Source organism: Branchiostoma lanceolatum, chromosome 1, assembly GCF_035083965.1.
Source record: "Branchiostoma lanceolatum isolate klBraLanc5 chromosome 1, klBraLanc5.hap2, whole genome shotgun sequence".
Lineage (NCBI taxonomy): Eukaryota > Metazoa > Chordata > Leptocardii > Amphioxiformes > Branchiostomatidae > Branchiostoma > Branchiostoma lanceolatum.
The window spans coordinates 25,284,611-25,308,902 of record NC_089722.1 but is presented as its reverse complement, the minus strand read 5'-3'; the positions used below and the strand labels follow the sequence as shown (position 1 = coordinate 25,308,902).

Sequence of the window (24,292 nt, the reverse complement as noted above, 5' to 3'; positions counted from 1 at the left end):
AATGCCATCAGCCGAACCAGAACACTCTCCTCTGGTCTTATGTATGACTTTAATGCCCCCATTCTACTTGTCGGCGCTATCGTCGCGCTCAAGCTGAGGCCTAAATCCCTGTCACACTTGTGCGTATAAGCAATTCCGCGTGAGCTCCGTATGAAATTTTGACGATACGCAGTTGTACGCTCAAAATATCAAATTTCTTGAGTTATGCGCGGCGCTCATATAGCGCATGAGTAACGAATTCAGCATATGAGACACGTATGATTTGCATATGAAGTGCGCAATACTGTTATCCTTGCAGCGAATAGCTGCGTATCAGGTGTGTATGTTGAGCGTATTCCGGACGTACACAACGTCTGCCGACCGCATGCCTGACGCACTTCCCACTGATGCTAATCGAATTATGAACGTATTTGGTTGCATTGATATTAGTGTTTACTTAAACTGTTATGGGAAGACGCCTCCACAACTGATGACAAGTAGGACCGTTTGTATATGTGTAACAGGGAAACCAATTTTACTTTTGGAACACTCCATGACATTTAGAGCCATTATTTACCCTGTGAATTTGGTTGCGTCGATATCAGTAGTTACGAAAACTGTTATTAGAAGACGCCTCCACAAGTAACGACAAGTAGAACTTTTATGTGTATGTAACAGGGATGCATGTGCGCGGGGCATTTCAATAATTATTTAAATCAAAAGTTATGTACACTTTGCTGGTTGTGTTTGTTTTCTCTCTGCCCTTAAACTAAATTGAATACCCGACCAATAATTTACCCAATCTGGAATGTACCCCGGATGTTCGTCGAGTACTATATGTACGCTATCCGTTCGTTATCTCTGCGTTTGTCATACGCCACTGATACGTACAATGCGCTGCCCGATCGCAGGACGAACGGCACTAATTCGTGACGTATATTATTATTCGCTATACGTTCGATCATCATGCGTTGTATCTGCGCTGCAAGTACGCTATGTGTACGCTGCGCAGAGATCGTGCCGCAAGAGAGCGTACTACCGCGTATAAAGCGCGAACACAAAGCGCGCTCGTACCGCACTCGACCGATGTCGGACGTATGCACTGCGTATTTATAACGTCTGAGCTGCGTAACAGCGTTCGCACGAAAGTTTTCGGTAGTTTCAAAAATATCAGGCGTACTGGGCCGTACCTTGCGTGTGCCTGCGTACGTAAAACTTTCACAAAACGATTGAGATACGCATTAGGTGCGTATTGTGCGCACGCCTGCGTATGAAAAAAATGTTGATACGCAACTGACACGGCCATGATATACGCACAAATGTGACAGGGCCCTTAAAGCCCCTGTCACACTTCTGCGTACATACAAGTCCGCAGGAATTGCGTATTAACATATTTTTGGTTTAGGTTTTTTTAGTTTGCAGCCGATGACGTCATGTCTTTGGTTCGATAAGCAGGCTGCACAACGGTAGGTCAAAGTGAAAAACAACTTCTTTCCCTCAAACTTTACTTAAACCAAAGAAATGTTGATGCGCAACTCATACGCACTTGAATATACGCACAAGTGTGACAGGGCCCTAACGGTGCTCACTGCGCTCGCTGCGCGCTCTCACGTCGCTCTCTTTGTGCTGATTGCTATAGTATGTTTGGTATAGTATGTTTGTGCTTCCTTCTTCCTTTCCTTCCGGATGTTTGTAGTCAGCATTAGTCAAGATGGATTGTAATGATATTTGATATGTGGGTCGGTGTTGGGAATACGAAGGTCAATGTTGATTTTTGGTCCCCCTGGTATGTGAGCTTGGTACTGCATCACAACTTTCTTTTTTTTAAATCATTTGACTTGAACGTGCTGTGGTCTTTATTTTTTGGTGGCAGATTGTGATGTAAGGAAGAAGTGCTGTACTTTTGGACCCCCTAGCGGCTTGCTCTGGAACTGCAGTCAGAATCTTCCAAGGAGGATAACTGAACAAAGGATTAACCGATTTCCATGATATTTAGTATGCAGGTAGCTTAGACAGAAATGTACATAATGAAGTAAATTATGCAAATATGACTTAATTTGCATAACTATTGCGGAAAATCTATATTTGCAGTGTTATCCATTATTGGATTTTATGTTTACTCCTTAAGAACATGCAGGTGAGATGTGGATGTGTGTTGTTTCTGATGACGCCCCACAAATTATTCCAATCATCCATGGGCGTGCCAGATGCAGATGATTATAACAATTTCAGTGTTAATCTGTGAAAGTTTAGGAAATTTAGTACAGTCAAACCTTGTCGGGCAACCACCTGGCACAGGGAACCACCTCCAGTCACAAGACATAACAAACAGTTCATCCATTTTTACATAGCCCGTCCTCTCCTTGGTCCTCTGCAATCTCCTGTCCTCAGCAATCATTTCCCTCAGTCCCTTGAGTGGTTTGACTCAAGTTTGCGTTCATGAGATTAGATCTCATGAGAAAAATATATAAACAAATCAGCATAATGTTTCCAATCAACCAAGGAGGATTAAACCTCCTTGAACCAACGGAGACCAATGCCATATGCCTAACTAGTCGATTATTTGCGCCCTCCGGTGGCCTATAACCATTAGGTGTTAAGAAGGTGTGAAGTGAACGAGGTGCTACATGTGATTAGGCTCCCGTGGAGTTAATCCTCGACCGCTTTTTTAAGGTTCGGTTGCTGTTTTAAAAACTCGACTGTTGTTTTAAATACTCGATTGCTGTTTTAAAACTCGGTTGCGATTTAAGAACTCGATTGCGGTGTCAAGGCCTCGGTTGCGATGTAGCGACTCGAATGTGATGTAAAGACTCGATTGCGATGTAAAGACTCGATTGCTGCGATATGTAAAGATAGCGATGTCGGTTGCAGTGTTATGATCGGTTGCGATGTAAGGTAAGTGTTGTCGTTAACGACAGCTAAATCGCGGTCGAAATCCAAACGCCGTCATGGCAATGACATCGACTCTAGTTTTGACCCATCGCCGTGCAGCCTTGTTATCGAACCGAAAAAAGGACTTGTTAGACCGCCAACTTTACATTAGCCCACAAAGGCAAATTCACATAGTTTTCAATTGTATCGTAGTTTTTAGATGACATGATACATGTGAATAACTCGTTATTTGTGAGATGCGCATATTTCTTGTCTACAAGTTTGTCCAATCACCCATGATTCATTGAATATTCACTTATTAATCATTCATGACTGAAATGGTACACTTTAGATGATATTACGTTTCCTATACAGACGCCGTTTGAAAGATAAGTCAAATAACTACATCGTTTAGTGTATTATTATGATATTAGCAATAAAGCATCCGTTTGGGAAATGAGACCCATCACCGGTTCACAGCCTTACAAAAGCAAGTGCAGAGTAGTCACACACATTGCTAGTGTAATTATAAAAGCTTACTAAGCATAAGTCTGAACTTTGTCCTCTCATCAGGTCCCAAGACAGCGACAAAAACCTGAAGTTGGACGGACTGGAGATCATGGCCGCCATGGAGCATAGGTCTGAATATAACCACCCTCCTGACTATGATGAAAGGATGGAGTATTTTACAGGTAACCCGGCCATGTTATGTATTCCACTAAGATAACAGTAGCATTCTATTATACACTGTTGGAGACGAATGTATTCCTCTTCTAGGAGCAAACCAGGGAAGACATATTTGTAATAATAGAAGGGGAAGGGCACTTTGTCAAAAATACTAATTTTACCGAGTGAAGAAAACATGTCACTTGAAAGTAGTAAGAATAGTAGTAAATTTCAGTTGTCAAATCCTGTATTTTTTCTCTCCAAAACTGCTGATGCCTAACCATGTCGACGTAGAAAAAGACCATGCGCAACAAGACGTAGCTTCACAATCACGTAATATAGTAGAACAGCAGATCTACATCTAGATTACAATTTAGCATCACCTTGTTCCATCTTATCGATAGGTATGGTGGACATGATTCTAGAGAAAGATGATACAGATAACGACGGGATGATGAGCTACATCGAGTACGTCATCTCAACGCGCAAGTACAGGCAAGAGATGGAGAGGAGGAACCGAGAAAACCAATAGAGAAAGAGCAGGAATATAACAAATGGCGGATATGAGCTGAATACAATGTAATGACGTTTTAGCCAAACACCAGGTGTGATTATACGATACCTCTTGTAATGAGGACAGTCTGGATAGAAAAAAAGAAAGTATATAATGTACGTGGACCCGACCAGACCAGACTTTTAATATTCTATACATTGAATTTGCCACAAACAAACAAATGGATAATCATGTTGTCGGTTAATTCCTCTGTTTATTCCTCTGACCTTTCACATTGTATATCACATTGTGTAACTACATGTAGTCTATGAACCTTCAAAGCAAACTATATCACATGAGATTCTCTTTGAGAGCAAAAACCACTTAACACGAGACAGCCTATGAGTGATAAAGTTTCAAGCGTTACTACGCGGTCCTTTCGCTCAATTACGTATAGTAGTACTTGTTGTGCATAACTAATGATTAACTAGAAGCACACGTGTACTACTGCAATAATTATGTTTACTCTCACACGAAGCCAATACAATACCAAACGAACAGTAAAATCGGCAGTATCCGTAAGTACAGTCATGGCTGGGTTGTGGTCTTGCTTTGCAGTCGGGGTGACTCTACTTCTGGCGCATAACGTGTTCGGTACAGATGCCGAACAGAATGAAAACAGGTTTCGGGATCCGTCCATGGTACAGGACAAGAGGTAACGTTCTCTTGTATATTCAAGCCATATGGCATAACATGGTACCATATGGATAATTTTGTCACAACATTAAAGAATTATTTTGTGTTTCAATTTGATTTGAGTAGTTACCCATGGATTGATTGAATTAAGTGAGGAATACACGAATGTTTTGTACCATGTTCACAAGATGAATCAATTTTGCAAATGGTGTACGTAACGAGCAAGTACACATATCGGATAATACTGTACTTTTATTCTGACCTTTGTTCTTCTAAAACATATTGATCGGAGATAAATAAACCAACATTAGCTTTTCCTCAAGCAACTTCAAGGCCATTTTATTCCAGTTGGTGGGCACCTCTTGTTACAACTTACAGCGATTAGGTGATGTTTCTTGTGCGTCTCTCTCAACAAAGGTTTTCCGAGCGATATATATATAGGTTGTTGTTAACGGCGTGTGAATTGGAGCATCTGGTCCACTCAAATTCACCCTCTTGTGGGTTGGATAGCAAATGCAAACAAAGTAAAAAAACGTCGTTATTACCTCACTTGAAATAGAGGTATTGTTTTTGGTGTGTTTGTGTTTTTTTGTTTTTTTTTTGTGTGTGAGTGTGTTTGTGTGTGAGGGTGCGTGCGTGTGTGTGTGAGTGTGTGAGTGCATGTGTGTGTGTTTATATCCTGGTATTTGTGGTGATGAACCTCTGGATGGATTGCGATGATAATTTTTCTTAAGTATGCTCCATGCCATTTGAGCTTTGATATAAGTTTTATGATGTTGTTTCCATGTAGTCACCTGAAGGAACACGTACAGGAGCTGACCCAGGAACAGATCAACCAGATGTCACCCGAAGAACTGGAGTTCCATTTCTTCAAGTACGTTAGCTCTCGTAAGAACACGAGTTAAGACAAGTTGGAAATTGTAGTTTTGTACCATATCTGACAATTGTGTCGAGGCCATGCCTTCTTTCATTTTCGCTTATTGTTCATTGCTAAGTTTTTCCTTTCTTCCATTATCCACTGGCTTATATCAACCCCTCCTTTCTGCGAAGGTCCCACGACACGGATAAGAACCTGAAGCTGGACGGTCTGGAGATCATGGCGGCCATCGATCACCAGCACTCCCACAGACAGCCGGCCGAGCAACCCGCGCCCGAGCACGAGACTCCCGAACAGACGCGCGCCAGGAGGTACCGAGAACACCAGGAGAGACTCAACTTTTTAACAGGTCCGCCTTATGTCATGACTAGAAAAAAAGCTAGGTGGCGCTGCAGTAAGTAGGATGTGGTCCCAACCGTTACTAAGTTTGTATCCCCCCTCATCATGGTTCGAATAACTGGTGTAGATCCACAACGCCTCCTACAGACTAAAGTGCATTTCTGTCGCTGTGTAACTGTATGGTAAAGTATAAGGGAAAATATTTGAATGCATGGCGCCTTTGACAAAGGTTAGCAAGCAAGTAAAAGTGCACGCACTTTTAGCATTAGGGCCTGCCATGAGACGTCACGACCGAGCGTACTGTAACATGGGTAACACGATTTTTCATCGTGTATTCAAATATACCTCATGCCTACATGCATATATTTGCCCTGAACACAATTGTGCTAAAGGAAATACAAAATAACACTCAAAACACACATCATATTAAAAGTGCTACCACTAAATGTTAAGAAATGATAAACAATACTCTGTTATTTTTATGTCGTCATCTTAAGGCATGGTTGACAAGATCCTGGAGCAAGATGACACCGACGACGACGGCATGATGAGTTACATCGAGTACGTCATCTCCAGACGCAGACATGAAAAAGACGTACAAGCCTCGCAGCAGCAGCGACAAAAGGACCTGAATACCCAACTAAACCAATAGGATAGTCTTTGACAAGGGGAGACTGAAAACAACTCAACTAGAGCAAGCTAGTTGATTAACATGACAAGTCATCGAATACAGTAGTAGCTATTAGGAAAAAGTTTATACCAGTTAGAAAGCCTCTCAAATTTAAAAAGCGCAGTCTGAGCTGTGCTTTTCTGTCTGACTTATAGAAAACAGTCTTTCTCGTATTTGTTGTGCATCGTGTTTGCATGGTAAAAATGAATGAATGAACAGACGGTCGTTGACTACATGTATGACAAATAAAGAAAATTTGTTGAATGTATTCAAACGAGTTGTTGATTGCTTGTTTGCATCTACGATGTACAGTGAATTGCCTTGACATGTTCACGCTTCACATCATATTTCGATGGATAGAACCTAGGCTTGTCACAAACTATCAGACCGTCGGCATTTGGTGTATGGCATAAATGATACCAGGGCTGTCCCTGTAGCTAAACTAGTAGCGGCCTCAGAGTTGAGCTCCCGGTTCCAACTAGTTGCTAACTGGGAGACCCCGGTTCAATTCTGGGAAAGATATCTCGGTTGAGTCTGCACCCGTCTTAAGAAGGGTGAAATGGAGGTCTCGTGTTCGAGGAGGTGCCTCTAGCACGTTAAGGGAAAGGGCTAGCAACCCCTCCCTGTAAAAATATACGATAAGGTACACATAAAAATGACCGACATAATAATCTTTTAGGCGTTTTACAGTGACTGATAAGGCAGTCGTTGATATGAGAAACAATGTTAGTTAAACATTTACAAACGGTCACACGACGATTGCAAAGATAACAGGGCGATACTAGTTCTATCGCATCTGTGACATTTGGATGGCGGGTACTGTAGCCATGTCGCCGGCTGTCCTCTCGGCTGTTGTCGGGGCCCTGCTCCTGCTCGTGGTCCCACAGACGCGGGGCCTGTCTCCCGAGGGGTACGGCGAGAACAAATTTCGCGACGCTCAGATGCTTCAGGACAAGGGGTAAGGTGTGTGATATAGACTCAGCGTCTATCTGACATATGGGAATGTCACAGCTTTGAGAGTTTATCACGCGTGAGAGGTTTGAAGCCACACAGGCATTAATTATTATGTTTCGCCAACGAAACATATTGTTTTTGTAAGGTTTCTTCTCCTTCTTCTTCTTCTTCTTCTTCTCCTGTCAAACCTTCAAATCGCTTCTTCTCGGTCGTCCGTCGACCAAATTAGCTGAAATTTGGTATGCAGGTAGAGTACGTGCATACCCCTAGACCCTTTTTAAATTTTTTTGATATAAGTTTTTAAAATGATTTTATGGAGGTTTTTTGGTCATTTTCAGACAAAAGTCGCACATGATGGCCTCCAGTGCCGTGGTGTTGAAACCTGAGGACCTGAAATTTGGTTTAGTTGTGCATTGGATATTTACCCAAAGGACCCCATTATTTTTTTTGGCATACACTACTTCAAAATGATTTATTTTGCAATTTTTGATGCAATTTTTGGTTATTTTCTGTCGGGGCCAGCAAGAACTAGGTCATACTGTAACATAAGCCCTCCTACATGTCTGGGACTTAAAACCAAGCAGATGTCAGGGGGTACCTCTACTAATGGTATTACAGAAAGTTATATGTACCTTATGTTACATGGTACGGATGTTATATTTGAGATGTAGGTACCTATAGGAAAGGTGACTACACCTGACAATTACTTATGCTAATGAGGACCTAATTCGCATAATGTATGCATAGAGTTGTATGTCCCTTACCGTAAATGCTGCGGATGTCATCTTTGAGATGTAGGTACCTTTAGGAAAGGTGAATGCACCTGGCCAAAAATTATGCTAATGAGGACCTCGTTTACATAATTTATGCTGAAACTTGTATTTCCCTTACCGTACAAGCTGCAGATGTCATCTTTGACATGTAGGTAGCTTTAGGAAAGGTGCACACGCCTGGCCATGACATATGCTAATGGGGACCTCACTTGCATAATTTATGCATGATGTTGTATTCCCCTTACTGTAAAAGCTGTGGATGTCATCTTCTACATGTAGGTACATGTAGGAAAGGTGAAAGCACCTGGACATAACTTATGCTCATGAGGACCTCATTTGCATAAATTATGCAGAAACTTGGATTTGCCCAGGAGTTATTTTTGGACAGCCCACTTCTTGCATGAGGAGTATGGGCGAAACATCCTGAATTTGCTCTTAAAGCAAATGACGGCCAGTCTAGTTATATAATATATTTGTACCTGTCGCAAAGGTCTTACATTACTCGTGTTAAACTGCTTGTTCAGTATGTAGTACATATTCTTAATGGCTTCTCAGTTGCGTTCAAAACTTGACGAAGAAAAACTTAAATTGTTCCCAGTCATAGGGTATTAGGGTTCCTAGATGTTTACATTTTCGAGGTCTACGTGGTAGGTGATTCGCTATGCTTTGTTTTAGCAACAGGGCCTAACAGAGTAAACAAAACGTTACTGGTACTTTTCTGTGTATGGGAAAACGAACATCTGGTCATCATTTAGATGTAATAACTTTAGCAACAGAGACAGGTTGGTAGTTAGAGCCTATATCAATTTAGATAGCGTATCGTTGGCTCTATATTAAGTAACTTTAATTTGCCGCGATGAATGACCGAAAAATATTGCTGATAAGAATGCAACCACGCCATCTTGCTGTTGTTACAGATACTGCGCTCGAACGACTATCTCTCTCTCGCTCTACGTATATACATACGCTTAAGTACATATCTATCCATGCATATGTATTTTTCAGACATCTAAAGGAACACGTCAAGGAGCTGTCTGAAGAGGACATCAACAACATGACCCCAGCGGAGAGAGAGTTTCATTTCTTCAAGTATGAAATTTACTTAAGACTTCATTTTTGTGCGACTCAGAGTCTATATGTTGTGATGTACACTACGAGCAATACAAAAACACAAAACATACCTTGTGATGTGAGCTGCTCTACATTAAAGTACGACATCGAGTGTAAGACTGAACAAAGTGTCTGGGGCGTTTTTATCTAAAATAAAAACAGTTAAGAACTATCCGATTACAGTTGCTCATCATCCTTGCGCAAAACAAGAGTAAGCTAATTTAACCGCCTTTACCAATATATTGACACATGTTCATTCCCCTTAATGTATGACGTCAGGTCTCACGATAGCGACAAAGACCTCCATCTGGACGGGTTAGAGATCATGGCGGCGGTATCCCACAATTCCGACTACGACAGTTTCCGGCGGCCGGCTCCGGAGGGAGAGACGGTGGAGCAGGAACGGGAGCGGACTAACAGGGAACACGAGGAGAGGATGGCCGTATTTACAGGTAGAACCTCAAGGGGAGGGCATCCTGGTTGGAGCTGCATTCGTCTTTTGGAAGGGATGCAGAATTGGGGTCCTGTGATCGAGGAGGTACCTCTAGCACGTTAAAAGGCACTACAACTCAGATGGATACCTACTGGCTGTACTTCAGAGGAATAGTTTCATCAGGTTGCGTTGGTAAATAACTGGGTAACAAGGTTCTTTGTACACAAACAATGCCAATTACCTGCCAACGTTTCAGTAATTCTTCTGCTACCTTAAGCTTCCTCGTGACAATAAAGTTGTTGAATCTACTTTAGGCATGAGTCATGACTCGTGATGAGGGGGGATACAAGCTTAGTCACGGTTGGGACCACATCCTTCCCACTGCAGCGCCACCTAGCAGTGGGAAGTAGAGCTACTGGTATTGACTGTGTACAAAACACTTCTAGAACCAGCAATGTGATAGTCAAGCCACACTTGTACGTTATCAAGTGATGACCAGAAGACCAGTATTGCTCACACTAATATGTCAGCCAATGTCACTATTGTAATTTTCTCACCAGGACTTGTGGACAAGATCCTGTCTGAAGATGATACAAACAACGACGGAATGATCAGCTACATCGAGTACGTCATCTCTAGGCGACGGGAGCCAGGGACTTAGACTGCAGAAGTAGCTTACAAACCTGAGGTTAATCAAGACTGTTGCAACAATAATATGACCGAGAAATCCCTACCCTGTTTCGTCTATGTGAGTATATACTTAGAATTTCTGGGCGTTTTTGATTAGGAAAGGGACATTTCACAAATGTTTCGAGTGCAGTGCCGAACGTAATATACGTAGACTTAGACTAAACACAGGTGTCATTCCAAAGCCGCCCGCAACCAGACATCCTACTGTCTTATGTAATTGAAATTTCTGGGTGTTCTTGATTTGGAAAGTGTCATTTCACAAATCTTCCGAGTACAGTGCCAAACGTGCTATATATATAGACTTGGACTACATCAAAGAGTTGTCATTCCAAAGTTGCCCGCAACCAGACGGACTACTGGGGAGATCATTAGGATGAAACGTTGCTCGGAGAGGACATTTCATCACCAACTGTCGACATGTCGTCTGTTGACCTTCAGAAGTAGGTAATTGCAGGTCGTATTGCAGAATTATGACAACACCGGCATATCTAGCCTTCTGGAAAACTATCAAAACCTTAAGTTTGCCTGTTGTTTATTTTTGCCATTGGAAACTGGAAATTCGAACCACACAAGTACGTGGCATTAAAACTGTTGTAACATAAAGCCAGTCTGTCTTTACTTGAGACTGATATAGTTATACATGTATACACATATATATCTAATATATATCTTGAAATAAAAGTTTAATATCCAATAGAATAATGACAACATGACTAAATTGAATCCCTAGATGATGCCATATTCTTGAAATTTTAGAATATTCAGATGAAAGACAAAAACTGTGAGGAATGCTTCAGACTTCTGATATAGAATAACACATATCACTATCTTTGATATATAGAATACGTCTATGCTTAAAGGGACTCTGTCTTTCTTATGATAAAAACGTTATACGTTTTGAACATAAATTCTATCTAACTGGCACGTCTCATTGTCTTAAATGTAGTGTTCTGGTATCTTTATTCTTGACAAGTGATACACATTTTGCTATTACTGTACTTAGAAATGTCATAACTCAGGTAAAGTGTTTTGTGTAAAATGGATCTCTTAGAGTCACGCAGAGACGTAACTGTTAAAACCGTTACGTAACGTACACACAGTATTACGTCATACGGTCTCGCTCTCAAATAGGAATGGTAGATTGTGGTCGCCTGAACCTTCATAGTCAGGCCCGGGGTACACTGGGTATATGGTAGAGCCAGGTCTTCCCTCAGGACTGAAGACGTCAGGTTCGGGGAGCTCAGCAGGAGTTGGTGACGTGTCAGATCCGGGTATGACGTCAGGACCGGGTCCCGGGGAGGCGTCGGGGGACGAGACTTCAGGTATAGGTGACGTTCCCGGTCCTGGGCGTAAGGACGGTCCCCCACCGGGCAGAAACCCACCGGCTGTTGATGGATGGCGACAGAACAATCATAATTATTCTTCGTTATGAGTCACAACCGATTGAGTTCTCTTTATGTCTCCATGATCCATACATGTTAGAGGGCATGCATGGGGGTCCCGACAATGCTTTGCGCTGAATTAATAGGTATTATGCTAGAATCAGGGAAGGCAATTACGCAAAATTTAGTCGCTACGAATTACCCTCAAGTTAATGTACAGGAAAGTGACACGCGTCTTTAACCATCAATTAGCGGACGCTAAATTACGCGATAGGTTTCATACCTTCTGACGTCACTGCCATCAGTTCCTCCAGTAAGGATACTCTGTTCGCTAGAAGGTCCACCTTGCGGAGTAAGGCCGCCATGTCAGGCATGCCCTCAGGCAAGTCCTCCATGGAAAATCCTGGCGCCCCAGGTATGCCCGGCTCGCCTGCACAAAATACCATATTTATGTGACGTCATTGTCGCCATTTTGGTGTCCATTATTAATTGATCAGTGAATGGCGGGATACCGGTAGACTATCAGACATTGCAGGGGTATATGAAGGCAGTCGACCCAGTTTGATAATTATATCCCTTGTTGTCGTCTAAATCATTACTTTTGTCTCGTACCGGCAACAACTCACCGAAGTAAAACCTTCAACATTCGCTAACTCACCCCGTTGCCCAGGTAATCCAATTTCTCCCCGTAAGCCCGGCTGTCCCGGAGGCCCTTGCGGACCGGTAAGTCCTTGTGCCCCGGGTCTTCCCCGTGGGCCCTCGGGACCCGCACGCCCGGGAATCCCTGGGGGACCCGGCGGGCCGCGGGGACCAACGGGTCCTGTGGGTCCTGTCGGTAGCACCTCCGCTTTCTTCCCGTCCGTTGCAGGGGGCGGGCCGACCGGTAAATCTGAGTCCTTCGTATCAGTACCACTAGTAGTACCAGCCGATATTTCCTGCGAACAGAACATTTAACATTGAATAGGAAGAGATTGATACACAGATTGATAAGACTGCAAGATGTAGTCGTGTATGGTTTGTTCTGTAACGTTAACGTTACTCCCAGAAACTAAAGAGTCGTAGCTGTTTGTTACGGTAGCTGACGGAAGTCAGTGAATTATTCAATTTCATGAAAACGGCACATATTTTACAGCCATTGAATGGAAACAAAGTGAGTGAGCTCGAGATGCTTCGAATTCGACTTACTGTGTTCTCCAGAACACTCATCCGCTTCTCTAGAGCTTCAAGACGGCTGCAGTTGAAGCAAGCTGTGTAAAGACACCAATATTATGATAATCTGGTCATAGTGGCCTCTGGCACATATTAGGAAAAATGACAGAAAGAATGGAAGAAACGAACGCCGGGCACGGAGTTTGCTAGCCTGCTAGTTTACGTACTGTCCTGACAGGTAGCTCCTTGGAAGCCTGGGCAGCACCTCCACTCCATGGCCGTGACTGTCTTGTACGCTACTCGGTAGGTGGGACGCACTGTCCGCCGGTACCTGCCAGATGAAGTGAACATGTTAGCCTGTGCACCACAACACGACCACTATCAACATAGTCAAACCAGAACTAGTGACCAGCTCTCCATGAGAACACCTGGCCATTGCAGACACTTTTTGCTGGTCCCTTAGTTAACTTTTCCCATTTACCCAAACATGAATAAGTGGCCACCTGTCTTCTGTCAGACTATTTGCTTGCAATCGGGTGGTCACTGCAGACAGATTTGACTGTCAAAGCTACATAGCTTAGATTAGTTAAGACACCCTCTCACTGGCCCCGCGGCACGCTGGCGGCGTCGCTGCGGTCGATCGAATTGATAAAGCACGCAACGAATTGTATCGCCTAAAAAACGAATCTTTTTAAGCTGTGTGTGTTTTGTTGTCTTCTTGGTCATGCTTGTACGTTTTGAATGATATTCCCATTATAAAGTCAAGGGTAACACAAATCGAGTTTAGGACGCAGCGACGCCACCAGCGTGCCGCGGGTCCAGTGAGAGGGGGGCTTTACGTAGCAGCTTCTATTCTCTTTCACATACGCCTCGACATCGTAATCACCTGGGTCTACAAGTCGTTTCAATCACAACGGCAGTAACATCCACCAGTCTAGACAATAGTGACCTCGTGACTCGGGACATGACTTACGGCCATGCTTTAGAGACTCCCCAGCCTACCTGTAACAGTTTCCAGGTTTCCAGACGGAGCACCCCGGCATGTAGTAGGCCTGTTTGTAGACTGCCGAGCCGTTCTTAACCTTACACGTCACTTGCTTCGACACCGTGTATGCGCACCAGTTGCTGCGAACAGAGAAGGAAAAGGTCAACGTCATGTCACTATGATAAAAACAAGATCTTAAAAAAGGTTTTGGTGGCTGGATCGTGTCTCGCGATACCAGAAGTCGAATCTAGGTGCAGACTGGGCTGCTTGAATCGGCTACAGAAATGGCTACTGGGGGCTGCTATAGCTAGCTTCTGGTTTGGCGTTCTTAGGAAAATAGAGGCACCTAAAAATAGTTTGTCATTATACATGTCTGTTACACATTACAGTCAGTGTATTCTCTCTTCTGCAGTGCACTATACCACCGCGATATCAGACATGATTTCATGATCATTGTATTAATTTAGTTCGTCTTTGTAAAGAACAGCATGAAATTTGTATCAGCATTCACAAATCAACAGAAGTCGTAACACAACCATTACGGTAAATCACACTCACTGGATAAAACCCAGCCTCACTCGGAAGAAAAACAAACAAGTGAAAGCAAATTGAAAACCCCTCTTAGATTTATAGGATATTTAGAATTAAAACAGACTTGAAGTCGTCAGCCGGATGTTTTCTACTTCAAACTGCCAGACGGTCTAAGGTCAATGTTAACAAAGGATAACTTACACAGAAATAACACCTTCTCACAACTTACATCTGCTAAGTTTGGGGAACGGCCAAGCTTTTAAACTCAGGTTATGTAAACTGAGACATCAAACATTTGGCTGCTGTAACATGTCCTTCGCCAAGAGCAACGTGTCTTTCAACAGTTCGTCTCTGTATTATGTATACAATTACAACATCTAACCCTCTCATATGTGTCTCATCACGATAGTACATAACGGAAAAGGTAAGAAGAGATATAGATCCTCTTGTGTCAGGTAGACAAGCTATTTCCGAAGAAAGTAGCTGTTTGAATCAATACATTCTGCAAATTACGTCATATAGCATTGGTAGCTTGCATTATACAATTTTCTATTGTTGACACCAAAACCAAATGTTATGCTGCAGTATTTCAAACGGTCGCCAGGGGCCCTATAATCAAATTGGTGCCGACATCTACTCAGTACCCACATATCAAATATCATACAGAGTGATTCACAGCTTCTATAGTTGTACTGTATGTGCACACAAACCAACTCACAAGGCTTATTGATATCGTTAGATATGTTTTGTTGTCATTTATTCTTGTCGTAAATATTCCGCTGGTTGTTGTCGTTCCTAACAGCGCACCTTGACTACTCTGTTCCCTAGTGTGTGGATTGGAAGAAGTAGAAAACCTTAAGTTGCGCCAAACATTTATGCAGGGTCAGACAACTGTTTATCCTGCGCGGAAACAAGCACTTATCTCAGCAGGGAACACGCCGACCGTGACGGAGTCAAGGACTCGTAGATAACGGTGCAGACAGGAGGTGATACACGAGGTTCGAGATCCTGTTGGACCAACAGTCCTGAGGAGCTGTCTGTGATGTAACATCCATTGTCTCTGTCTTGTCACTCAGAAGACTTCTGACTACTCGCTTTTTTGGCGTCGTTTTTCAATATGCTACTTTCTGTAATTTTAAGACGATCCGTTGATTTGTATTAAAATAGAATGTGCTCTTCTGGCAACGAAATAGGAAACATTAACTCACTCATAAACATTTTAGTCTTAGCAGGTCTTAAGGTAACTATGGATCCATTCAGCATTTCGTTTTAACAATGAAGCTAGTGTATTGTAATGAAGATATCATTTGCAAGAATGATCCAAAACTAACTCAGACCCCGCCCAAGGCCCCAGACACCACCCGTACCTCTGCTGTCTAAGACCCCATACGTCATTCATCACTAGCTGTCGTTCGAAACCAGGTGCAAAATGGGAGCATGGAAGTCACAAGGTCAATGTCACTTCAACACGCTCTGAATGTGTAATTGAATGTAATGTCACCCCCTGCAATAAATCATGACGTTTCTAGAATCCCATAATAGGCCCATAGTTACGGCCAGGGTAGCATTAAGTCACGTGACTAAAAACCCTCTAGCCCATGGAACACACTATGGAACACAAGATAACCTATATCTGTGATTTTGACGTACGCTAATTCATATGAGGTTTAGAATCCAGGGAACTTTAATTTTCATTGCTGTTTCGTAAGTTCATGAACATATTTAGGGTCGAAACGTATGTAGACGAGGTGATTGGCTACAGCAACCGAGTTGTTCTGAGTCACTTGAAGCAGATATCTAAAACCACACACTCCAAATAAACATCACAATGGCAATCTATTCGTTCAGTGAATCCAAGTAAAACCGTAGATTTTCGTCCGATGAAGGATTTTCGTTATGACCTTCAGAGCTTCGAAAAAGGGGTGGAGATTCACTGTCTCCCTCGTCCAAGTCCCCTCCGTAGCACCAGCATTTATTTACTGTTGTCAAGGTGACGCCCGGACAGAAGGCAGCCGGGAGAGCGAGACGACCGGCCCGGGAGGCCCCGACATCTCTCCCGACAGTTGTGTTTACTGTGAGGGTCTCCTGAAAGGCCGTGCTCCAGGTGTCACTCAGCGAACTTCACTTTCCCCTGGGTGGCCTGCAGTTAAAGAAGCTCTATTCTGGCGTCTTGACCCTGATCGAGTTTCTCACAGAATCGCTTGTTGTAGCGTGTCAAAGAGCCTGCTTTTTGCCTCGCAGTTGGAAAACGTTTACTCTGAAGTCAATCAGCGTGCGACAACTGTAGCTAGTTACTTAACGACCATTGCGCCGCCCTCTATAGCAACAAAACCGTAATAACCAAACGCAATTTATGCTCAATTCATTGTCGGACTTGAACGGATCCAGCCAGCTTTTAGACAAAATACATCCTTCAAACTAATGGTTAAAACGCTTGTTTTTGCCACCTGAGTTTTATTGTTAATTTTGATGATTTAAATTCATCAACAAGAAGAAGTGATCGAGTCTGGATGGATATCCTTTTCTGTTGTTGCTCCTGCACTGTATAAGTAACAGAAGAAGTCATGAATGAAAGCAGGCGGAGACAGAGTAACACATTACAACTGCATGTGATCAGGAATGGGCCGACACGGTATTCAGACGATGTCGTGAAACAAACGAGGGGTATCCGATGTGTCGGGTCGAAGCTTGACACGACAGCGTAGTTTACGACAAAACGGCCCGCTCAGTACGTGTAGGCTTGAGGATCTGCACGCAATCTCGGGCGTCGCCGGTGCACCTGACATGTGCTGTCTGCTGCGCTGCTACCTCTCACCGCGTCACCACACACGTTGGAGTCGGTGTGCCACGGATGAGAACTTACAGTCTTTCAATCAGGAGACAAGGTACAAGCTGTGAGATAACGTGGCGACCTCGCCAGCTTGTTGACCTGTTGAGGTTGTGTGTCGGCTGGGGAGGTAGTAATAACTACAGGCGCGCAGGCGGTGATCCTGTTATCAGTCTCTGTCAATCGGGAAGCGTGACTCTGGGAGGACTGCCAGATACCGGTACCCTTGAACTTACGTGTTCAGCAAGCGGCTTTTTTCAGCCTTTGTTTCCTCGCTCTGAAGTACATCGTTATGATATACAACACACAATGGGCCGATTTCGAATCCCGGCCCCTGACATGTCGGTGAAAGTTTACTTAAGAATGCGAAAATTTGACCTACAAAATGGGCGACTCGCCCATGGCCAGCTGCAGTCTTGTCAAGCCAATTTTGATGGGCATTTCTGATGAATCAGTCTGTGAGGTCCGAACTCTCTTGAATATTGAATCACATTCCTATGAACGTATAAACATAGAAATATTTATGTATATACATTCCTACGCATTCCGAGGTCCCTTAAACACAGTATGGAATGCTTTTAAGAACTGCAAAGACTGTAACGAAGATCTCTAAGATACCTGTGTAGTTATACTGTTAGCTGTGCCACAAAGCTTTGTTCTTTTTACTAGAAAAGGCAGTTTCCAACTTAAACGTTTTGACACAGCCTTGCCCCAAATTATCCTCGCGCCGCTGTAACAAGCGTGGCTAAGCCCGAAGAGCGCTTCGGTTACTTGATCCGGTCTTCTTCCAAGCAGACCGAGAAATTGGTGTGCAAAGCGCCACTACTTTCTAATTAGCGTTTAGCAAGCCGAGCTTGCACAGCCACAGCCATGTCCGTTTTTGTAAACCACAATTTTGTACGTTCGTGGTTCGTTTGCTTGGTCATAACAGTGTACAGTTCATCCTTTGGCCTTTTTAAAAGATTCTAAAATAATATTTTAATTTCTTGATCTGTTAATGTTTGAGAAACCTTGGCATAGATCAAGACTAGATCAAAATTCAAGCACTTATCTTTACGACAAAATTCTTCAATATTGCACGAGACCATCATCTAAAACAGCTTGGCCATTACGTATCCACCATACTGCTGTGGTCAGGATATTCCTGACTAATACTTGACAGCAATATAACCGTCGACATCTAGTGTCTCACTCCGCCTAATTAACAAAGTACCCCCATTGCAAACAGGCAACATGCGTTTCGAGCACAGCATATCGTTCAACCGGTTATCATCAATCACTTGTAAACAAAATATAGGCCTTCCCCTTTCCCAAGATTCCTTTCCGCCCAGCTTCCTAGCCGGGTAAAACCACACGCCAGGCGCCATAAGCTTCTTTTCCTTCTCCGTAAATCGTTTAAGATGTGATACTGATTGCATACCATACTTAAGCCTGGATCGCATAGGGTTTCGGGGTTAAAAAAACTCTTATTTTTGCACAGACACTGGCTTCTCAAAGTCGATAAGATGTTTGCAGCGACGAGGTGTACTCATGTTGAATATCAAAAAATTAATTCACTACGCGACCTCGACTTTTAGCAAGTTTTTTGTTTGTTTTCTGAAGTACTTTTATCAATGACGTTCTGAAGCAAGTAGATCAGAGTTAGTATCTTGTAGGTGTGATTAATGAATATATCATGTGTATTTTATGTATGCAAGCTCAAAAAAAGGCCAAAGATGACTGCCCGCGGCGCAAATTCAACCTTGCTGTTCACCCTGAATTGTCAGTGCCATCTGTCTGACTTCAGCATGATTAAAAGCTTACATAATGGATTCTAAATAGACATGCTACCAGGGTTAGATTTACGGGGTGTTAGGAAAACAACTTACACCTGCAGCTCATCCTATACAGGTCGCTATTTTTAGCTTTATCTATAACTACTCATCAGGGTAAAGATGTAGGATGCTCTATGTATACACATGTGCAGCCACGACGACAAGACTGTTAACCACTAGTCCCTGCCAAGGTACCTACAGGCAAATAACGTAAGAGCAGACATGTACATAGACCTCTTACTAACTTAGGACTGGCCGTGGCCATAATTTGTTCTCACAAGTATTACAAAGATAGCACAAGCACGGATAACAGAAAACACATGTTCAAGAGAAGTTCGTTTTACTTTATACCTGGCCTTTTGTCTATGTGCTAATCTAAACCGGAAAGTAGACAGAATGTTTCTCAAGTGTGGCGTCTGTGATGCAATATGCCTTAAGTTTCAACCTAAAACCACATTACTTATCACATTGGTATTCTTAAATAACGCCTTACGAGATTTCAGACTTCATCATCACACTTGTGCGATGAGGTGAATGTTCGAAAGTAAACACTACATCAGAACCTATCGGCCTCACGCTCAGACATGGATGTCTAGCTCATCACTCAAGATTCTAACATCTAAGATGTATTACATGTAGATAACGTTTGTAGAAGTCAAGGTCGTGTGACTACATGTACTTTCTTAGATTAACATGTCATGGTATAAAGTTCAGGACATTACCTTAAGGTCAGACAGGGAACACCTAGACTTACTGTTCAGTGTGTAGTATCAAGTGGTGGGGAAATGTAGTCTCATTTGGTAGTTGTTTGGTAGGTACGATGCACTGTCTTCATTTGAAGTTCGAATGCCTTGTGTATAAACCAAGTGCACTTAATGAAAGGAAGGCAAAATTTAGCTCTTGGTTGCAATGCCTCTTTATCAATTAAAACATTTTTGATTGACTGATTTAATTGATTGATTGAATGATTGATTGATTGATTGAATTCCCAGATGATAGCCACAAGTGACGTGATGACATAGTTTTCTTTCGTCACGAACAAATTACACAGGTTACATGCTGAAGGACAACGTACGTGTTTAAAAAGCATTCCAATAGTAATTCTGGATAAAATCTAAACATCACCGTGTATGGCAAATACATGTATATTAAGAGCTGCAACTGTATGATATACGTGAAATTTCTGGAAACGACTCTTCGTGTTGAACCGTTACTTCCGAGATGTGTCTGAAAAGTCCTGGTGAAGTTGGCCATACCGTCACACATCCTAACATGACCAGCGGCCAGAGTCAAGTCTGCGCTGAATTCCGGTCGTGCCGAGGTGCGGTAGGCTGTGTGTTGTCCCCGACACTCATGTTAACAGTACAAGCGGTATGGGCGTGAGACGACTAAGCAACAAGAATGCAGTGTAGTGTGCTTCGTCTCTATTTAACGTACACATTTTCAAAGCTTAGAGACAGAGTTAGGCGTCAAAACCATTTCTTCACTTTCTATAGCAACCCGCCGGTGTATACTCTTCCAGAAGCAACATTTTTAACAGTTAAGAAAACCTTGAAAGAACAGAGAAACGTAACCAGTACATAATCTTCAACCGGCCTACCCATTCTTAAGGACACAGCTAACGTTTCGTTTTCACAAAGGACCGATTGTTGCATCTGATGATACACAAAAGCTCAGGACACGTGCAAACACTTTCGAGACAGATTGAGTGCAGAAAAATTATGGGCGTGTGTGCTTGATTCTACATAGGTTACGTGACCTGGACGACACACATGGGCACAGTCGTTATTATAAGCAGCGATTCAGCTGCCAAACATACTGCATGAGTAATGATATCACGTATTTTACAACTGAAGCTTTCTTGCAACGTTACCTTTGGCGCGCCAACAATATGTACGGCCTGAACGACATTTTGTTACGTTTAATTGGTAATATATCACATTCACATGCAATCTTACCTGGTTCCCCCCTGGTATCCGCGGCCGTTGGTGGACATACGCGGCTTGGTAGACCCCACACACGCCATGTTCAACACAACCAGAACCATCACCAGTGACAATGTGGTTCTTATGAGAATCGTCTCCATTCTCATTGTTGTCCTTCTCGGGATAAGGTCCACTGCAGCCGATTTGTCCCCTTTTCGCTAGTCCTGCTAATGACGAATCTCGGAAGTTGTCAACGCCCCAGACAACACTCAACAGAACTAGTACTGTGCACTTGGGCAGGGTATAGAGTCATGTATGGGCGAAGTCTTTGCCCTGTCGCCGTCGTTTTAGAAGAGAAAGCGCCGTGGACGTATCGAGAGACACTTCCAGCAACAGAGACCGTCGTCAGGTTGTTGCAAAACGTCGACTCAAATGTAGACCGTGATTTTGAAGTAGAGTCCTGAGTCGTCTGGCGGGCCTGGGCTAGCTTCAACTCCCACAGACTGAGCTGTTGAAAGTCTCCTCTGACAAGACTGGGCTACTTCTATACAGTTCAGCGTTCAGGGCACCACGACAGCAAAGATATTTGGAGCAGGAGTTAAAGAGCTTTTGTACGCGTAATGTTTATACAAATATGTACAGCGACAAATCGTCCTACCAATAAAATTCCCGTTGCGTTGTGGACAGGTTTTTGATCTATTATGAAATGTTTTACATGATGAGAGTAGACTGCTATGAGTTGTTATCAATCATGAAATGTTTTACATCATGATGAGAGTAGACTGCTACGAGTTGTTATGTGTATTTTTTTCATCAATATTTCTGATATCGGAAATCTTTGACACCTTGAACCCGACAGCGACGTCACGTTGGTGTACAAATGCAGATATACAAATGACGTCATTAAAATTCTTAGAAAACTCCTCGAGCAAAAAGCCGAACCTGTACGTCGTAACCTTTCAGAGTGAATCGTTCCTGTAGAGAGCGTTATTTCTTCAACATACTACTAGGAGAGAGAGTTGAGCCCCTACTTGCTTCCCCGGGACTCTGTGTAAGCTCCTGAAGTGCTTGTTTTGGTAAACGTCAATCAAGGACGAGAAACAGGTTCTTCTAGTGGTCTGGTGGGTGTTTAATAGAACTGAGGGTCTGCTCCAGACCAAATAGATTAAATATATCGGGCGGCAGGACTACGCGAGGCAGCCTTCCCTTGAACTCAGTCGAAGTCTGTACTTAGTTCAAGTATCAAGGATTATGCTTGAGGCAGCCGAGGTAAACTGTAAGACGACAGGTCTGTGCTGTGGAAAGACGCGTTGGAGCAAGTCGACTACAGGGTCTTAACTCTGAGTGGCCTTTGTTTAATCTTCTCTCCTGTTGTTTCTGATCTGAGTGCGGGCTTTCCTCGAGTGCTTTGTTTGCTAATTACAGTGACCGTGAACGTTCTGAGAATGAACCAGTGCCTCACGAATACGTCAAAGGAGTTAAACCATCTGGGTGTTTGGGTTCGACCGTGCTGTTCTAGCTAGAAGGCCACAGAATTGGATACATGTGTTAGGAGATGGTCAGACGGTTCCCACAGTGGATACCCTAAAGAAAAATAAAGAAGACAAAACGTAATGTAATCGTACCGAGCTCGTGCTAATTGGTTCGGAATGCCTTTCGCACTATGAGATCGCAGGTCGGTCGAAGGCCGTAGAGAACTGTACAATAATATCCTTGTATGCACTTTCGTCCCTCAACCCCAGGACCTAAGTACACAACGGAACGTCCATGGCACAGAGGTTTCAAACCTGGACTTGATCAAACGTAGACGAGATCTTTTACTCGGGTAAAAAACAGAATATCATGTTTTGACTTAACTCAAAATTTAGCACATTCCGAATAACCTTCAACGGGAGGGCGGAAATGCCGTCTGCCTGATATAGACGGCCTGAGGGGGGTTGTTTTAACGCTATAAACCATGATGGTCTCCTTACCCACGCTGACTTTCAATCCTAAAGTTTAGCATGTAAAGTTAGCTTTCACTTGACTAGTGTTGGACCGGATTTGACTTTGGCCTGTGGGTGATGAAATGCTTTAGTTAAGACCCAATTTATAGTACTTTTAAGAATAGGAACTTGTTGGAACCAGGAACACCTGTCACGTGTAAAGCTCTGCACTCAGCATGTCTCATCTTATAGAATAACTGAGAAGACATGAGTTGTTTGGAAGGATCGGAGTAGATAATAGAAAATACCCGTGTTATGGCCAAGGAGATGCATCATCAGTGTATCAGAACACATTTGATGATATTACATTAAATATTCATCATAAAACACACACAGATAGCGCAAGTCTACGTCTAAGTCCTGACGTTGGATAGCTTTCGTTCCTCAAAAAGCAGACTGTCCTAGCTGATCCTATAGTATCGTGTTGCACCCCGGTAATTCGAGGACATATCTATTAACACCAGGGTCACGCAGATGAATTGGAGGGCACGGCTCCGTACACTTTTCCTATGGGACATGTTGTTGAGAACATCTATAGACGAAAATTAGTTGCAGTACATTGACAGTAAAAAGCAATTGTTACTACAAGGGCAATATTTGCAAGGTAATACATTATATTTCACTCTTTCTCCTTCCCCATACAAAATGAGCCATTTAAATTAATGATCCTTCTTCAAAATCAAATGGGTGAAGGTGAACGAACCCCCCTGCCCACCCACACATGGGTTAAGGTCGCAGGGCACGTACGCCTGGTTGGAGATGAAAGTCAACCCAATAATCATCCAAGTGAGCAAAGGACATTTATCACTCAGGTCTGCTTGCTTTTATTCTAACCAGGCCCTCCCTCACGCAAGTTCGGGCCATCGTACAACGTAAATATCTACGTACTTAATTCTGATCAGGAGAGAGTTTTGTAAAAGTATGTTTTTACTTCGGGTTGACATTGGATCGAGTGCCAAACAAACAGTTATAGAAGGTTTTGGTTCGGGCTACACAGCTGCCCGCTGGGATTTAATTATAACATCGATTCTTGGTAGAGTAAAATGCCATGGCGGTTCCATATACATCTGTACAAACATGACCTTGATTGACACTGCGACAACCATTCATTGAAAACCTTGCGTCCAATACCAGTGACCTACT

General features: G+C 43.1%; 4 protein-coding genes across 4 annotated transcripts in view; 3 read left to right on the top strand and 1 right to left on the bottom strand.

Moving 5' to 3' along the window:
• Positions 1-4,817, top strand: part of LOC136444314 (multiple coagulation factor deficiency protein 2 homolog) — a 28,896-nt gene extending 24,079 nt beyond the window's left edge. Inside the window, exons 3-4 of the mRNA XM_066441828.1 lie at positions 3,424-3,542; positions 3,921-4,817. Coding sequence (XP_066297925.1) covers positions 3,424-3,542; positions 3,921-4,048 — 247 coding nt within the window. The 3' untranslated portion in view covers positions 4,049-4,817. The remainder of the gene's footprint in view (positions 1-3,423; positions 3,543-3,920) is intronic.
• LOC136444305 (multiple coagulation factor deficiency protein 2 homolog) lies at positions 4,528-6,859 on the top strand. The gene is made up of 4 exons (XM_066441819.1): positions 4,528-4,724; positions 5,496-5,579; positions 5,756-5,931; positions 6,419-6,859. The coding sequence occupies exons 1-4, from the start codon at positions 4,528-4,530 to the stop codon at positions 6,571-6,573; spliced, it is 612 nt and encodes a 203-aa protein (XP_066297916.1). The 3' UTR covers positions 6,574-6,859.
• Positions 6,860-7,363: 504 nt separating this feature from the next.
• Positions 7,364-11,480, top strand: LOC136444270 (multiple coagulation factor deficiency protein 2 homolog). Its single transcript, XM_066441788.1, has 4 exons — positions 7,364-7,549; positions 9,324-9,407; positions 9,708-9,880; positions 10,422-11,480. Exons 1-4 carry the CDS (start codon positions 7,401-7,403, stop codon positions 10,520-10,522), a joined length of 507 nt encoding a protein of 168 aa, XP_066297885.1. The 5' UTR covers positions 7,364-7,400; the 3' UTR covers positions 10,523-11,480.
• Positions 11,067-21,799, bottom strand: LOC136444259 (collagen alpha-1(XXVI) chain-like). Its single transcript, XM_066441777.1, has 7 exons — positions 21,198-21,799; positions 14,085-14,207; positions 13,310-13,413; positions 13,119-13,180; positions 12,592-12,868; positions 12,217-12,363; positions 11,067-11,936 (listed from the first exon to the last, which is right to left on the bottom strand). The coding sequence occupies exons 1-7, from the start codon at positions 21,329-21,331 to the stop codon at positions 11,659-11,661; spliced, it is 1,125 nt and encodes a 374-aa protein (XP_066297874.1). The 5' UTR covers positions 21,332-21,799; the 3' UTR covers positions 11,067-11,658.
• Positions 21,800-24,292: the final 2,493 nt, after the last annotated feature.